The 18,683-nt window shown below is 36.9% G+C and overlaps 1 protein-coding gene and 1 long non-coding RNA gene across 7 annotated transcripts in view; one reads left to right on the plus strand and one right to left on the minus strand.

Moving 5' to 3' along the window:
* LOC138762199 (uncharacterized) overlaps nucleotides 1–2,043 on the minus strand; it is a 29,143-nt gene extending 27,100 nt beyond the window's left edge. The window contains exon 1 of the long non-coding RNA XR_011356816.1: nucleotides 1,643–2,043. This is a non-coding gene — a long non-coding RNA (uncharacterized lncRNA). The remainder of the gene's footprint in view (nucleotides 1–1,642) is intronic.
* Nucleotides 1–18,683, plus strand: part of LOC138762198 (juxtaposed with another zinc finger protein 1-like) — a 163,372-nt gene that overhangs the window by 119,231 nt on the left and 25,458 nt on the right. For 3 of the 6 annotated variants that reach the window (XR_011356814.1, XR_011356815.1, XR_011356813.1), the window contains exons 3-5: nucleotides 5,712–5,908; nucleotides 8,928–9,097; nucleotides 12,610–12,846. Coding sequence is in view for 3 of the 6 variants with exons in the window: in XM_069935794.1 (XP_069791895.1) it covers nucleotides 2,169–2,248; nucleotides 5,712–5,908; nucleotides 8,928–9,097; nucleotides 12,610–12,786 (624 nt within the window). In the remaining 3 variants the exon portion in view is untranslated. Of the gene's footprint in view, nucleotides 1–2,160; nucleotides 2,249–5,711; nucleotides 5,909–8,927; nucleotides 9,098–12,609; nucleotides 13,772–18,683 lie in introns of those variants that run through there. The other 3 variants (XM_069935792.1, XM_069935793.1, XM_069935794.1) reach the window with 2 other exon arrangements.

An 18,683-nucleotide genomic window follows, 5' to 3' on the forward strand; every position in this document is an offset into this window, starting at 1 on the left:
AAGTTTTTCTCGCTTTTATGCAGTTGCGTCCAACTCTAGCAATATTTCAAATACTCAATTGGTTGTCCACTGAGGTCAGCTGTATTTTATATTTGTCCTTCTGCTTAACTGCTGAAGGAAGCTTATGAAATTGTGCTGCATGTTTCTTTTGGAATCTTAAATTTTGTAATTCTTTGATAGTTATGGTACATATTTTATTGATTGTTCATAGGTCTTATGAGAGTTAAGAAATAAAATGGAGTAAGAACAGACATCACACCACCATCTCCTTCCCCCCCCCCCCCCCCCCCCACCCCGCTGCCCTCACTGCACCAGCGTTTTGCACTGCTTAGTATTTGCTAAATTCTGTAAATGAAGTACTTACCTTTCAGTTTCCTTTATGTAGGACAAGATCAACATTGTTACATACATTTATTTTTCTTATGGTAACTGTTGGAAAATTATCTTGATTTAGCCTATTTTATAATATTAGTCACTGGATTTTACTTTAACAGTGGGTGATGGAGAGAGAAAAGAAACTGTCACTTTCCACTGTTTTTGAAGATCTTTGATATTTGTCATGTTTTAAGTTTAACATATTTTAGCATAATCATTTAAAGAGGCTGCATTTTATTTAAAGAAAAGTCTTTGTTTTAAAATGCCATTGGAACAAAAGTGTAAATGTATGAAATGAACTGGACATGTCATAATCAAGGCCCAAATGTTGTGTTGGAGCCATATTCGGCATTATTATATTTATCTGCCCAAATGATCGAGGAGATGGAGAAAAGAAAGAACGTGCTCATTCTAAGTGTCTTATTTAGTGAGGATATGTTTAGCAACCAATGTATTGCTTGGGGCCAATCACTTTTCATCCTGGTCTAGTGTAGCATACTCCATTATAAATTTCTACTGTTTGCAACTTGCATTCTTTATTACACAGTATCCCCCATCAAACATTAACTCACACATGTATGTTGTTAATCCTAGCAATCCATTATTAATCACAGTTTCACAACCACTCTTATCAATTTATTAAATACAAAGAATTAAATTGTAGCTGAGCCAGAGTTTAATTCCGAATGTGCTCCCATTTAAAAACTCTGTATTCTCAATTTCAGTTGTATGCCACTTTCTCAGCTCATGCAGGTGGATCCCAAATCTGTGGCGTCTTGGTATCAAAATCCTGAAATGTTACCCCTTAAGTACAGCATTCAATTGAACTGCATCAGTGTTGCTTACTCTCCATTGCTCCTGTAACCTTTTTCTGTGTAATTGATTACTTCAGGTTTTACTTGACGACACTAGAGCTACCTTGGCTTTTCAAACTCTGTCCCTCATCAGACTAACTAAAATATCTTCACCTGCATTCTGTCTAACCAAATTTCATTTCTTCATTACTGAAGAACCATCACTGTGCACCCCCATGTCCCCTGATGGTCCTCTCCAGTCCGATTCCGGGCTGCCGTCAGGAGTGTGAATCCAAGAAAAGCATCCGCTCCAGACAGAGTACCCAGCTGAGTGTTAACAACCTGTGCTGACCAACTTGCCAGGTGTATTCATGGATATCTTGGTAGGCCGTGGTACCCATCTGTTTCAAATGGGCCTCAAACAAGGAGAGTGTGGTAACCTGTGTAAATGAATTTTGACCAGAGGCACTCACATCCATAATGATGAAGTTTTGAAAGGCTGGTATTGAAGCACATCAGTTCTTGTCTGTGCAGCGACATGGATCCATTCCAATTTACTAACTATAGCAACAAGTCTATGGCCGATGCCATCTCACTAGCTCTACATAAAGTCCTGGAACACCTGGACAGCAAAGGTGTAGACATCACAATGCTCTTTATTGACTACAGTTTGGTGGCATTTAACATCATCATCCCCTCAAAACTGATCAGCAAACTCCAAGACCTGGGACTCAGCACCCCACAGTGTAATTGGATCCTTGATTTCCTCACCTCTAGACCACAATCAGTGAGGATTGGTAAGACATCTCCACGATCTTCATCAGTTCTGAAGCACCACAGGGGGTGCATTCTTGGCCTCCTGCTCTACTCGCTATACACCTATGACTCTGTGGCTCAATCTGGCAGCAACAACATTTACAAATTTGCTGATGACACAATGGGTTATATAAAAAGGGGTGATGAGTCAGCTTACAAGAGGGAGATTGACAATGTGCTTGAATGGGGCACCAACAAAAACCTCGCGCTCAATGTCACCAGAACCAAGGGGCTAATTATTTTCAGGAAAGTGTGCTGACCAGGTGCGTCACGGTCTGGTATGGGGACATCAATACCCCTGAGCGGAAAGCCCTGCAAAAGGTAGTGGACAGAGCCCACCCGCCATCAAGAAGTTATACAGGGAATGCTGCTGTCGGAGAGCAGCAGCAATTATCAAGGATCCCCACCATCCAACACATACTCTGTTGTTGCTCCCACCATAAGGAAAGAGGTGTACAGTGCCCTCCATCATGTTTGGGACAAAGACACATTTTTCCCTTTGTTTGCCCCTGTGCTCCACAGTTTTAAATGTGTAATCAAACAATTCACGTGATTAAAATGCACATTCCAGATTTTATTTGAGGATATTGTGTACATTTTGTTTTGACCTAGTCCCATAATATTTGGGTCATAGCAATGCGATGTAATATTGAAGTAGTCATGTTTAGTACATTGTTGCATATCCCTTACATGCAATGACTGCTTGAAGTCTGTCATTTATAGACATCACCAGGTGCTGAGTATCTTTCTCTGGTGATGCTCTGCCAGGCCTCTACTGCAGCCATCTTCAGTTCCGGCTTGTTTTGGGGTCTTGTCCCCTTAAGTTTTCTTCAGCATATGAAAGAGATGCTCATTTTGATTTAGATCTGGTGACTAAAAGAATTTTCCAGTTCTTAGCTATGGAAAAACTCCTTTGTTACTTTAGCAGTACGTTTTGGATCATTATCTTGGATGAAGTGCTGTCCAAAGATTTTCGAGGCATTTGCCCAAACTTGAGCAGATGAAAATTTTCCATACACCTCAGGATTCATTTTGCTACCGCCATCATCAGTTACATCATCAATGTCGATAACCTGTGGCAGCCATACGTGCCTAGGCCATAGCACCCCCATCACCATGTTTCACAATTGATGTGATATGCTTTGGATCCTGGGCACTTCCTTTACACCTCAACACTTTACTCTTGCCATCACACTGATACATATTACTCTTGGGGTCATCTGTTCACAAGGCCTTTTTCCAGAATTCTGAAGGCTATTTTAAATACTTCTTGGCAAGCTGTAATCTGGCCATCTTTTCCGCGGCTAACTAGTGGTTTGCATCTTGCATTGTAGCCTCCAAATTTCTCTTCATGAGGCCTTCTGCGGACTGTAGACATTGACACATCCAAACCTGTTCACTCTTTCTTCTTAATGTTCCAAACTGTTGATTTTGGTGATCTTAAGGTTTGGGCGATGTCTCTTCGTGTTTTCTTCTTGTTTTTCAGCCTCCTAATGGCTTCTTTGACTTTCATTGGGACAACTCTGGTCCTCAGGTTGAAAAATGGCGAGTACAGACTCGAAAGTTGATCAAAAGCTTAGAAGCAACCCTCGCTCTTATACCTGCACCAATGAAGCAATTAAACATACCTGAGTAATCACAAACACCTGTGAAGCCAAATGTCCCAAACATTATGGTGCCCTGAAATGGGGAACTATGTATAAAAAGTGCTGAGTTTTCTATGTACTCAAGCCAAAATATATACAAGTAACCTTTAATAAAATCTGGAATGAACACTTTAATCACATGTAAAATGTTTGATCACATATTTAAAACTGTGGAGCACAGGGGCAAGTAAAGGAAAAAAAAATATCTTTGTCCCAAACATTATGGATGCCACAAGACTCACACCACCAGGTTCAGGAACAGCTGCTACCTCTCCACCATCAGGCTCCTCAACAACAAATTCAATCAGAGACTCATTTCAGGACTCTTAATTTTATACTTTATTGATTTTTTTTCTCTCTACTGCACAGTTTGTTTACATTTCTTTATTTGTTTACATGTATGTGCACCTTTTTGCACTATCAATACTGGTAATTCTGCCTTGCCCACAAAAAAAGAATCTCCAGGTTTTATTTGATGTCATGTGTGCACTCTTGACAATAAATTTGAACTTTTATCATGTCCCCAACAGATAGTACCTTATTCTCCGGTGCTTTCAAAATCTTTCATCCTTGTTTGCAATCCCTATGTTATTTTGCTAGACCCATCTTTATAACCTGACCAAGTTCAATTTCACCTGGAAGCAGAGTGGACTATATTTTAATTCTCACTGACACCACAACTGTATGAACCCCTTTTAGGATAATTTTACATGATAAATAACTTTGATCATTCTCATTTTATTAATTTATAGTAAGTGAACATGTCAGGCAGAGACAAGGATAATGTCCAAATCTTGAAAAGATGATTGTGAAAACCATTGCAATTCTTATGGAGGTATTTCTATGGTGTTAGTCAGTTTGAGGATTTTGATTTGGTCCCCATTAGACCTATAGCAGTTAAATTACTATGTCAATAATTCAGAGGGCTGGACTATTGATTCAAAATACAAATTCAAATTGCACTGTGACAGCTGAGGAATTTTAAAATCAAGTTATTAAATAATTTGGAATAAGAAAAATTTAATATTAATAATGTAAAACAACAATATTGATGTTAAAAATTCTTGTGGGTCACATGCTTTAGGGAAGGAATTTGTAATCCTGGCTCAGTTTGGCCTTTTTGTGACTCCGTATTGAAAGATGTGCCTTCACTCTAAAATATTGTGCAAGCTACTTAGTTTTACTAAACTGCTACTGTCATTCACAAGAACCTTTTGCAGTCTGTGGTGCATCACAGATTGGGCTTTTGTTTATTTTTTCATCAATTCTCATCATATCCTTTTGTTTTTAAGGATCTAATGTAAAAGATCACATCAAAGGCACGGTTGTCATCCTATTTTGAATTTTATTTTAAACCAAGCAGCTCATTCTTATTTATTGTGTTTATTTAAGGAAATTATGATATTCCTTTGCCCAGGGACTTTCCTTAGTGCATGACTGTGTTCCATGGTAGCTGAAGAGACTTTTGATTTTTAATGATGTTAGAGATATTGTGTGTCCTTCAGCTTGTTAAACTGACATGGCCGCTCCATAAATCACAATACCTGTGTATTATAAAATCAATACAAAAATGCCAACTCAGCGTAAACCCTTAAGTATTTTCTCTTGCAAGTATCTAACAGTTTAAACTTCCAATCAAAGCAGACTAGTTGATTTTGTTGAATCAAAAAATATATTAATTTCTATTGTCAAAAAAATAAACTTCATTCAAACTTCAAGACAAAATTGCTGCAACTTTAGTTTAAACTTGTGCATTTTTTTCTCCTCATGGGGTAAAAGAGGGAAGTTTTAAGAATCAAGAAATGTTAATCCATTGAAACATCCTGAGAATAATTGAAGATGTTTGTGATGTTTGGTTTTTTTTCATGATTTGAATGCAATAATCCCTGGGATGGATGAATAAAGTGAGATTTTCCACCTTCCATGAAACATTTTTGGGCTTACAAATATAGTAACTGCCTTAATATTAGAATTAACTAGCAACAATTAGGATTGAAGTATCTGAATGTATATCTGCCCTCCAAGCTCAGTAAACACTTTTCCATTTTTCATCTTTTTTTATATTCCTGAATTTATTCAGGTTTATGACTGAAGCTGCTCGACGTGAACGGGAACAAATGAGAAAAAGGCATCAGGCCAAATTAACACCAGCTCTTTCCAGTCCTGTGGGAAGGGGAGGCACACCTGCATCACCTCACCCTGGCAATGGGACCTCAGCTTTTCTAGGAACACCACCAGTTACACCATCCTCTTCTGCCTGCAGTGGGACTCCAACTGGTAGGTTCAATCAATCAATCAAGTAAATGTGCAGTAGCTTGACAACAGTCTGGTTTTGATAATTACTAAAACGTGTACATTTAAATTTTGTTTAATGCAGAATAGTTTTAAGTTAGTGGGACTTTAATGAAAGCACAAATACTGAAAAATTAGCAGAACATATTAAGAGTACAAAACAGTTTTTTCATTCCACTAAGTTCTAATTTGACTGAATTTTGTCAATGAAAGAATGCAAGGCATCCATAACGATTTGTTTGACTAAGTAATTTGAGGGAGTTATTCCCTCCATTCAGAAGTGATATCCAAAGATGCTGGTAGAACTAGTGATTATGTGTGACACTTAAATTCAGTGTAATTTGGTTGGAATAAAGAGACTTTATTAGTTGAATCAACAGAACAGAAGAAGTCACTACAGTTTCTAAATACACATTAACATAGGCATTTCTGCATTCCTTAAGGGAAAAATGGAAATTAAGACAGGGAGACCAAAACCTTGAAAATAATCTTTAAAAATCTGCAAATGCTGGAAATCTAAAATTTTTAAAAAAGCAAACAAAAATGCTGGAAATGCATTGATCACATCTCTAGGAAAAGCAAGAGTTAACATTTCATGTAGAAATCCTTTGTCCGAACCTGGAAGGAGTGGAAATGAGCTTGTTAATCTCTCCTTCCCAGTTCTGATGAAGTGTCTTTAACCTGAAATGGTAACTGATGCACATCCCATAGATGAGACTAAGGCTGAGGCGAAAGATGGATTTTATGGAGGGCCTGAAAGCAGGTGAAAGGATGAGGGGAGAAAGCTCAAGAATGGGAATATAAGTGTTTGGCAATTAATGGAATAATAGGCTGAAATTTGAACAAGTATTTTGTAATTGCAGTAGATTTGGTGATAGGAAGCAAAAAAGATCTTTTCTGTGAATGACAGAAATTCCTGTAGGATTATTGATGTTATGATAGCATTTTGCTTTTTAAAAAAATCTTGTATCTTTTGATAGATCTTTTAAAATGTTATTGGATTTGTAGTATTCTAATCTTTAAAAATCTACAAGTCATGAGTTTTGGGAAGAATCAATGCAAATTTAAGATTTCTTCCTTCTCCATAGAAAATGCTTCTGTGATGTGCTGCTGCCTTTATTCGAAGAACGAAACATAAATCCAAGATATTAACCAATCCAAGTAAAATGCAATGCATTCAGATTCTCTGCATACTTGGTGGATTGCAGTGGGCCCTCCTTGATTGATGATAACAGCTAAAGCATTAAAAAAAATCTACTGGTTTTATATAATTTTTTTTAAAAAGATCATTTTGGTTTGCACAAGGAGCCCTTCATGTTTTCATAGAGGGAGATGCACTCTGTTGTATAGCTGGGAGTCTTGAGGAGACCTGGAACTGCTCCATAGTAGATTGATAAGGTTGTAATCAGATGATCAGTTGGCTGAAGCAGAGCTGTCCACAGGCTAATAAAGGTTTAGCATTTTCTGAACAGAGTAGTTTCTGATGCAAATTTATGTGATCCTTAATTGACTACAGTTTGTTAACCAGCCAGTTATTTTTAAAGAATTCTAGTGTGTAAAACATTCTCGTTGAAAATATAGCATCAGTATAACCTAATACTGTAACATGACCATAATTATGATTATATCTGGTTATGTTATATCTCTGTTGGTTAAAGGAAGTCTTGTTTACATTCTCAAGTGTTAAATTTTGCCAAGCAAATGCAAACTGAAATACAGTAATTTGGGCTCCCTGTTTCATGTACATTTCATGGCATGTATCTTGTTGCACAGCTGTAGTGCACATTAGAGAAGGCAAATTAACATTTGAATGTCTTCTGAAGTGGATGCTAATTGCAGACTGTTAATTACTGTCATTAGATAGGCTGCTAAGAGGTACAACAAAGCAACAGACTCATGATCTTGTTGTTTGAAAATGATCTCTATCCGATGAAAAACGCGTCATTTGCAGACATGTAAATGCAAAATTTGCTGATGTTGAAAATTTTACAATCCTTCTTCTGATGGAAGCATTCTTGACACTCTTTCAATGTTTAAAGTCTAAAAATAATGAGTATCAATGTTCTGTCATCAGAATATGCAAAGCTGAAATTGCTCCTACATGTCTTTTAATTAAACAAAATATGAGCAGACTCTTTGGACAGTTATGTGACTGATTTGGTTCCGTATTTGGTTGGTGTTCAAAAGCAGTCTCTGCCAGGATGGCCTTAATAACTATCTACATGAATTTATGTTAGAAATGGGCTATTTGCAACAATAATGGTTACAGGCTGCATTATAATGTTAAACATTGTTTCTGAATTTTTATTCTATTACATAAGCAATGATGTTAGCACTTTTTGTTTACATTTTGCTTCTGAATAATCAGGTAATTTAATCCAAAAATGGATTGTCTCATAATTTTCTGATCACCATACTGTCATTTTATAGAATTTAAGGAGATTGTATTTTTCTAAGTGAAGTGGTCCCACACATTCCTATTTAAGTTGTCTAAAATGAAAATTGCTCAATTTTCTGTTGATTGGCACGTGTTCTTTTACTATTTTTCTTACCTCTTTTGCTTGAACAAGACCATGAATATACAAAGACACACACACACACACACACACACACACACACACACACACACACACTGTTGCTTTTTGAACATTGTGCTTCCAGTTGAAATGATTCGTGGCCCTGACAGATGTCTGGTACAGCTGGATGTGTCCTTGATCATCCCAAAAGTGGATGGCGCTGTCATTCACCATTGCCTAAATTATCTTTGTATTGACTGTGGCACCCTCTGTGTCAGAACTGTAATTACCCAGGATGCCTTTGGCAGTTCAGAACGAGAGCATTTGCAATGGGCATTTGGAGAGTTGGTATGAATGTCATTTATTTATAATGGTTTCAAAGGGAGGTGGAGTGAACCAAATTCTTTGTTTTGAGCAATTCATCCAAATATGGATTAGTTTAGAAAAATATAACCGTTTCTATATGTTTATTTTCTCTGAAACTTCAGGCAGTGAATTAGATGAAGAAGAAATTGAATGTGAAGACACCGACAGTGATGAATCATGGACAACAGAAAATGCTATTAGCTCCGAGACTATTCTCAGCTCAATGTGCTTGAACGGGGATGATGAGAAGCCATTTGCTTGCCCTGTACCTGGCTGTAAAAAGAGGTACAAGGTATGTATTGTGTCCAGCCAACAAGCAAGATGTCAATAAAATTGCACTTGATCAAAAGGTGGTGCCTTTCTGTTTGCATTGCTAGGAAACAAATAGTAGATAACAAAACCAATGATTTTATTTTTCAAAAGTTTGCAAATCACTAAGCTTTTGCTCACTATGTTGCAATGAATTGTAAAAATGCATTAGAATGAGGTTTTGGAGAGGGAATAGAGGGTACAAAATCCCATTCTGACTGTTAGCGAAGATGATGAGTTCCCCGGAGGCCAGGCTAACCATAGTGGGAACAGCTTTTCACACAAAGAATACAGTAATTTGCCACATCCTGTCCAGGTCATGTTTGAATGTCAGTCCTGTCTTAATTACCAGTATAACAAAGCTATTCAATGTTACTTTGAAATCTTTCTGGCTCAATGTCTGATGCACGAGAGCCGTCCAGCTGAATTGCTCAAACATTATTGAAAGAGCAGGCAGACTTGGCAGATTAATAGTCTTTGGAATGCCTGGTACGATGGAAGGAACAACAAATAAAGGGTAATGGTTTAGACGGGCGCCTAAACCAGATCCTTAGGAGGGGAAAATGCAAGACGAACTCCAAATATGTCATGGAATTAATCTAAGTTTAATTAATTGCACAGAGATTTTAGTTGAATATAAAGTTTTACATTTTGATAAAACCAGAGTAGCTGAAATTAAGTTGTTACGGTTGCAAATTTGTTAGAAATGAATTGTGTTACTGTATTTCAAAAACTTAAATTTTTGTTTCACTTGAATGTCAAATCAAATTTTGGCATATTTGTTACCAATTTTTAGTTTAAACATTTAAGGAGATCCCTTGTTTAAAAAAATTGTTTTATCTTTAGATATTTTCAGTTTACAACTTGCTCCTTGGGTTTTAGCTTCAGTTGTTTTTCTTTGTTTCGTGACCTTCATGTAGTGGCAGTTATTACTTAAATGCCATAGCTCGTATAACTTTTTCGATTATGTTGTAAATATTAGTTTAAATTTTGGTTTTATTTGTATCAACCTGAAACTATTTCTGGCATTTATAATAGGTCCCAGCGTCAACAGGAATGCTATTCATGCAAGCAATTTGCCAGCAAATTGAATATGTTTGTATTGGTTTCTAGAACATCAATGCAGCAGCAACTTGGAACTTAATATACAAAACAAATTTTTTCATGAGCTAGAATTTCTTAAAACGATACAAGACATAAATGTCTTTAATTACATTGACAATCAAAAAAATAAAAAAGTAAGGCAAAAGATGGCAAATAGTTTTTATGTATAATTAAAACTAATATTTTTAAAACTTTTTTCATTTTATTCTTCTCACTTCTTTGGCTTGGCTTCGCGGACGAAGATTTATGGAGGGGGTAAAAGTCCACGTCAGCTGCAGGCTCGTTTGTGGCTGACAAGTCCGATGCGGGACAGGCAGACACGGTTGCAGCGGCTGCAGGGGAAAATGGGTGGGTTGGGGTTGGGTGTTGGGTTTTTCCTCCTTTGCCTTTTGTCAGTGAGGTGGGCTCTGCGGTCTTCTTCAAAGGAGGTTGCTGCCCGCCGAACTGTGAGGCGCCAAGATGCACGGTTGGAGGCGAGATCAGCCCACTGGCGGTGGTCAATGGGGCAGGCACCAAGAGATTTCTTTAGGCAGTCCTTGTACCTCTTCTTTGGTGCACCTCTGTCACGGTGGCCAGTGGAGAGCTCGCCCTATAACACGATCTTCGGAAGGCGATGGTCCTCCATTCTGGAGACGTGACCCACCCAGCGCAGCTGGATCTTCAGCAGCGTGGACTCGATGCTGTCGACCTCTGCCATCTCGAGTACTTCGACGTTAGATGATCATGAGCTAGAATTTCTTAAAACAATACAAGACATAAATGTCTTTAATTACATTGACAATCAAAAAAATAAAAAAGTAAGGCAAATAGTTTTTATGTATAATTAAAACTAATATTTTTAAAACTTTTTTCATTTTATTCTTCTCACTTACTCTGGTAATAACCACAATTACCATATTAATATTTTAGAATATGTGGGTTACTGTGTGCTAAACTTTTGAGGTAGATAAAGATGTGATAGTGTACCCATCTGGAAAAGAGATCATTCCTGTCAGAATGTATAGCCTTGGAGTTTTCTGATGTAATGACTGTAGCTTCACTATCATTGGTTGTGACATAATTCTGTAGAGATAAAAAGTCAGTAGTAAATTGTATCGTTCAGCTCAAAACTTGATTGCAACAGAATTTGCAGTGTCCATTATCAATTGTTTCCAGCTAGCTGCCTCATCTGTACATTTTGAAGTGTCTTTGTGGCAAAGGAATAATTTACTTTTTGCAATCTTTTAATTGAACACAAGCTATAATTTGTGAAGTTGAAACTTGATAATCCTTTCTTGGATTAATTTCTTTGTATTTCTGACAAAAATAATTTTGTCATTTTGTTGTTTCTGCTAACAGTTTTGCTTTTTTTGTCCGTTGATTAATTTACGTTTCGTTGGAGAGGGAAATCATAACCAGTGCAAATTTTCATTAATTTGTTAATTGGTATGCCTTTTGACAGCAAAGTAACTTGATCCTTTCGTCTGGTTCCTGGACAATATAATTGTTAAAAGCTGCATAGAATTCCAAGTATTTCAGGGCAATTGGAAGCAGAACGTAGCCCACCCACCACTGGAGCTAGATCTAATAGAAATCTGTATTGCAGAGTTGACAGCGTTGCTACTCGTTAAATATATAAAACACAAAACATATCTGGGGAGGAAATGGGTGAAAAAGAACAAAAATGAATAAAAATCAAATGGCAGAACTATAACCTGAAAACCATTGTGCAGAGTTCAACTGTTATTATAGTTTCCATTTATATTCATAAAATCCAATAACTTTTCTTGCAAACTTGGTTTTGTTGTCTGTGAGGTTGGAAATGATTGCTGGTACTTCATTGTGTGTGATAGGAAGATTGATGGAAAATAAAGGATCACAAATATCAGTTTTGCATTCTTGATAGTTCAGTTGTATGGGAAGTATGGTTGTTTTAAGGTGTTCTTATAAAATAGTATTAAAACTAATACAATTTAACTTTATTAACCAAAAAAAGGTTTCAGATAGATTGATTTTTGTGGAGTTTATTTATCATGTTTTATAGATTGGAAGTGCTTGTTGAGTTGGCTGCTTTATAAGTCGATGTTTCATTATGGTAAAATTATTAATAGGAATTTTTTGATGTCTGTGTTTGGTGACTTTATTTGGTGATATTTAAAGAAATGAGAGTAAAGGATTCATCACACTTTGTTTATGAGACTCAAGATTGTACTGTGCAGGAAAGTGAACCAATTTTTAAAATTTTTAGTGTAAAAGATATTTATTAAATGCAAGCTTTAGGTGTTAGCTTTAACTGATATTGTCACTTTTAAGTTATCTTAAAATATGAAATTGTGCAAACTATATCAGATATGTAGCAGCCAAACAATTTTTTTTTCTGGATAATAGTAAAACATTCTTCATTTCTGTTAGAACGTTAATGGAATCAAGTACCATGCCAAGAATGGCCATCGCACTCAAACACGTGTCCGGAAACCTTTCAAGTGCCGATGTGGGAAAAGTTACAAGACTGCTCATGGGCTTCGTCACCATACCATCACTTTTCATCCACCAGTGTCAGTTGATATGCTTAGAAAGATGCAGTTGTGAGGCATTTTCCCCGTACCTGATTGAACTGCTAATTGCAGACTCAGTGTTCTGCTCAAAGGGGTGAGTGATGAGAATGAATTTCCCCTCAAAACTAATTGTTACAAATCTTGAAAAAATTGCTCTTTATTCTTTATTTTTTAAATGAACTGTTTCTGTATGAAATAAACTTTTTTTAAGTTGGAAAATTGTGTGTGTTCACATAATGGCATCAAATGCTGCTTAACAAATTCGATACAGTATTTTAAATATTAATTTTGAATTCCAGGGAAAGTGCTTTGATTGATTATTAGTGCTTCTAAAAGCACTTTATTTCTTTATTAAAAGTTGCAACATGCAATTTTAGGTCACAACTTGAAATTGATGATAGAATAATTTTATTTTTAGTGGACATTTTAAAATAATTATCAGTTGTATGCTGAGGTACTGCTACAACCTAGACCTAGATGTTACAAATGTAGAATAAAGGCAAGCTGCATGCCTCATCATCATTTGTAGAGTAGCAGCTTATTTTGGTGGGGAATCACCTCAACCAATCCTTCTGTCATACACTGTACCTCTGCATTGAATGGCGTGCCATGCCATATTTGGTTTGGGGGCGGGGAGGGTGTAAGAAATCCTCTTGCCTTGTAATAAAAAAAATATCTGCATCAGTTCGTAAGCACATTGACAGTTGTTTCAAAGTCTCCCCTGGTCCAAACTAATCTTCCTCATCTTGAAGAAAAGTACATTTAAAGATCTATTTAATTTAAATTGGAAATGGGGTTAAATGGAATTATTTAATGTTTGCATCTAAGATTGGAACTTGGATTTTTTTGATCTGGAATTCTGACACAAGAAATTATTTTAAAGGTTTTGTAATGAAATCGAAATAAAGAATGACCATACAAGCTAGGTGGTTCATAAAGATGTACATAACTAAATGCAATGTTCCCAGGTTGAAATGTTCTTAATTTCTTGAGATGTATGTTGGCTTTTAGTCTGTGAAATCAGTGTATGCTTAATTAAACCAGCATGTGCTCCATACGCTTCAATGTAAGGTTTTCCTATTTACAACTAAATATTGTTCTATTGCATTAATAGAAATTATGTTGTCAGCAAGTTAAGTCATGGCAATTTGGTTACATATTGAATACTTGTCTAAAGTGTAATTCTGACCTAGTTACGGTTTTATAATGCAGTATTAGCATTTGAGAAGTTTTAAAGAATTGTTGTTTAGAATATATAAATGCACCCTAATTTATTTTTTGAGAATTGATCTTTACCTGGCCAATCTTTCTTTCCTCCTCTCCTTTAATGTAAAAGTACTAAAAGCTTCAGATTGGCAAAGCCATATATTCAGTTCTTGTCACTATAATTTGGTTTTACAAGTTACAATATTACTTTTGATCAATAGTGAGATTTCATTGAGGCATCTGAGAAAAGTCAAAACTGCTTTGCAGATTTGAAAACACAATGTAATACTTTCATGGATAAATTACTATCTATAGATGCCAATTCTTCCCTTCCTTTCACTGTTTCCAATAGAGAGGAGTATAACTGTTTAGATTCAGTACTTTTATGGATGCACTTAATGTGACTCCGTGTTAGTTCATTGGAACTATAGTTATCTTTTGACTTCCTTCCTATACTTGGAAAGGAATTCACAACTGCTGCAAAGTGCTTGAAGATAATGTTGTGATATTTGTCACATCTCACCCATAGGGGGTAGCAGAGGTCAAAAGACAGTCAAAAGCTGGGTTTGAAGCAGCCTCTGAACTGATTTTTGGCTTCAACATCTTTTACCTGAAGCAGAAAGCCAAATTTATTTCCAATTTTCTGTCATTTTTAATTTGTATCAAAACACCACAACTGAGTTATTCTATTTAAAGTGCAACCTATGTTTTCTCTTTAATGAAGATATGCCACAATTTATCATTTTAACTTACAAGATGAAAGATATTTAAACAAAAAGAGGCCTCCTATCATACATATTAAATAGTGAGATCACTTTAAAATCTTGTCAGTATTGCTATTGAATTATAATTCCTAGTCAGTCACTGAGATGTTCTTGCAAAGAACTTTGGTTTTGCATCTATGCTAAAGGTAATCTTATTTCTATCTTGGAAAATATAGATCTTTTTAATAAAGGCTATACAGAAATTGGGAAAAGATGCAGTCAAGTGAAACACTACAGTTGAGCAAAAGGCTTATTAATTCAGGCAGCTTTAAAAATGTACACATCTTTGGCATATATGTTTTGTATAATTTAGCCCTGTTAAAATCTCAATGTTAATTCTGGTCCCAGAATATAACTGAATCCTCCAAGGGATGAAAATGAGTTGACGTGGCCTGTATTACCTGAATAGAAGAATATGCATATGGTTTGAGCAAAAATGGCTCAAAAGTGAAGGACTCCTAAATTTATAGGTGCCAAAATTACTGTAAAATATTGTCCAAATTGCCACTGGAGCAACTTCCAAAATTAATATTAACAGCAAAGATTTGAACATTTGAAGAATAGAATTTATTATATTCATATCATTGTAATTACATTAATATTATCCGTATATCTTGAGTTTTGTTTTCTTGTTCCACTTAACTGCTTACCAGCCTGCATTTCATCTCGGGCAATTATCCTTCCAACTGATTTGGTCAAATAAAAAGGAAGCAGAGAACTAACATCACATGAGTAATTATGGCTATTGATTAAGATAAACAACTTTAACAATTTTTTAGTTCAGAGTTGAAAACTATCATTAGTTTATTTTTCTCATAAAGGCTCCTTTATGATAGAGAAGCTCCATAACCCAGTATAGTTACTTTAGTTTTGAAATATATTTCAGATGGTCTTTGCCTCGTTCATTTTGGTGACTTGCCTCACTTGTCCCTTTTTATCTCACTCACCTTTTGCACTTATTTGGTTTACTTTGTTCACGTAGTCGTCCATCTCACCTTAAAATTGCTGTTCATAGCAATATGTATGTTTGAGTTTTAATGCCACTTTTCTTGTGACTTTAAAAATGAGTATTTTGGGGGGATGGGGGAAGATGGATCAGAATGAATCTTATATAATGTGCTTTTTTAAAAAAAGATCCAATTTAAGTATATTATTCACAAGGTATAACAAATGATGTTTCTTGGGTTACATCTCCAATTACAATGGCAGGTTCCAGAATGACAGTAATATAAATTCACTGAAACAGTATTTTTTTTGTGTGGATAGACGTTTCTAGTTTTTAAGGAAAGTAATCACTTTCTAGTCACATTCTAGCTTTTCGGTAATTAAGGGAATAAAATTTACCAAATACAAGATGGCTCTCCCATATTTATGCAATGGAAAAAGAAATTGCAGGCCTGCCAGCAGATATTAATGTTTCATCAGACTATAATTTAAGCATTTTGAGTTTTTAATTGGCTAAAATAATTGTGCTTGATGCAAACACTAGCAAACTTTTTTTTGTTAAATGTGCACATAACTTTAAGTACTGGTTTGATAATCTTTGGCTATTTGAATGTTCTTTGCAGTTTTCAACTTATTTTTATTTGTTTTGATGTTCCCCAATTCTGTTCAAGTAGAAATAGTAAATATACAGAACCACTGAATATTTCTCGAGTATTTAGGCAAGAATAATTAGTCATTCATAACTTGGATTAAAAAATAATAAAAAGGATGACCAAATACCATTGTGACCATTTTAGAATTTGGTTGACAAATAAATCTTGAAAACACTGGTATTGAATAGAGTGATGAAATTGTTGGATTGAAACAAATTCTCCATCATCATTTAAGTCCTCTTTTAGGGAAGAAAGCCTGTGATCTTTAACCAGTTGGCCTTTGTTGTTTTAGTCACACACCAAAATAATTTATTTTAACTAGAAAAATGAAATGGAGAATCGTTATTGTACTGCCACAAAGGAAAAAAAACTAAAACTGAACTATTTTTAAACTTGTTTTATTGAAGCATCTTTGCAAAACAAACATCACCAGTTCAGGAAACAAAAATGGCACCTATCTAGGAAATGGCAATAAATGAGAGCTTTACCTGCAATACCCACCTCCAAGAATGAATATGTTTTATAAAATATTTCTTCTTCTTCTTTGGCTTGGCTTCGCGGACGAAGATTTATGGAGGGGGTAAAAGTCCACATCAGCTGCAGGCTCGATTGTGGCTGACAAGTCCGATGCGGGACAGGCAGACACGGTTGCAGCGGTTGCAGGGGAAAATTGGTTGGTTGGGGTTGGGTGTTGGGTTTTTCCTCCTTTGTCTTTTGTCATTGAGGTGGGCTCTGCGGTCTTCTTCAAAGGAGGTTGCTGCCCGCCGAACTGTGAAGGCGCCAAGATGCACGGTTTGAGGCGATATCAGCCCACTGGCGGTGGTCAATGTGGCAGGCACCAAGAGATTTCTTTAGGCAGTCCTTGTACCTCTTCTTTGGTGCACCTCTGTCACGGTGGCCAGTGGAGAGCTCGCCATATAACACGATCTTGGGAAGGTGATGGTCCTCCATTCTGGAGACGTGACCCACCCAGCGCAGCTGGATCTTCAGCAGCGTGGACTCCATGCTGTCAGCCTCTGCCGTCTCGAGTACTTCGATGTTAGGGATGAAGTCGCTCCAATGAATGTTGAGGATGGAGCGGAGACAACGCTGGTGGAAGCGTTCTAGGAGCCGTAGGTGATGCCGGTAGAGGACCCATGATTCGGAGCCGAACAGGAGTGTGGGTATGACAACGGCTCTGTATACGCTTATCTTTGTGAGGTTTTTCAGTTGGTTGTTTTTCCAGACTCTTTTGTGTAGTCTTCCAAAGGCGCTATTTGCCTTGGCGAGTCTGTTGTCTATCTCGTTGTCGATCCTTGCATCTGATGAAATGGTGCAGCCGAGATAGGTAAACTGGTTGACCGTTTTGAGTTTTGTGTGCCCGATGGAGATGTGTGGGGGCTGGTAATCATGGTGGGGAGCTGGCTGATGGAGGACCTCAGTTTTCTTCAGGCTGACTTCCAGGCCAAACATTTTGGCAGTTTCCGCAAAGCAGGACGTCAAGCGCTGAAGAGCTGGCTCTGAATGGGCAACTAAAGCGGCATCGTCTGCAAAGAGTAGTTCACGGACAAGTTTCTCTTGTGTCTTGGTGTGAGCTTGCAGGCGCCTCAGATTGAAGAGACTGCCATCCGTGCGGTACCGGATGTAAACAGCGTCTTCATTGTTGAGGTCTTTCATGGCTTGGTTCAGCATCATGCTGAAGAAGATTGAAAAGAGGGTTGGTGCGAGAACACAGCCTTGCTTCACGCCATTGTTAATGGAGAAGGGTTCAGAGAGCTCATTGCTGTATCTGACCCGACCTTGTTGGTTTTCGTGCAGTTGGATAACCATGTTTAGGAACTTTGGGGGGCATCCGATGCGCTCTAGTATTTACCAAAGCCCTTTCCTGCTCACGGTGTCGAAGGCTTTGGTGAGGTCAACAAAGGTGATGTAGAGTCCTTTGTTTTGTTCTCTGCACTTTTCTTGGAGCTGTCTGAGGGCAAAGACCATGTCAGTAGTTCCTCTGTTTGCGCGAAAGCCGCACTGTGATTCTGGGAGAATATTCTCGGCGACACTTCTATTTAGGAGAATCCTAGCGAAGATTTTGACTGCAATGGAGAGATGATTAAAATTACATCTATATTTCTGGAACATTTTTTTTGCCTATGTTGTAAACGTTTGTATTCATTTAAATCATATTTAATGTGATATTCAAAGGCTCATTTACTTTTCATGTCATAATACCTTAAAATGTAATATACACGATATACTTCAACTTTTGACTGCCTTAAGGCAAACAAAGAGTCGCCATTAGGCCAAAACAATAGGATAAAGAGAAGCAAAGGAGAGTCACTTCAGACACGCTGAATGTCTGTGGATTTTCCTCCAGCGCTTCTGCAGCCTCT

The sequence above is a fragment of the Narcine bancroftii genome, chromosome 4 (assembly GCF_036971445.1).
Source record: "Narcine bancroftii isolate sNarBan1 chromosome 4, sNarBan1.hap1, whole genome shotgun sequence".
Lineage (NCBI taxonomy): Eukaryota > Metazoa > Chordata > Chondrichthyes > Torpediniformes > Narcinidae > Narcine > Narcine bancroftii.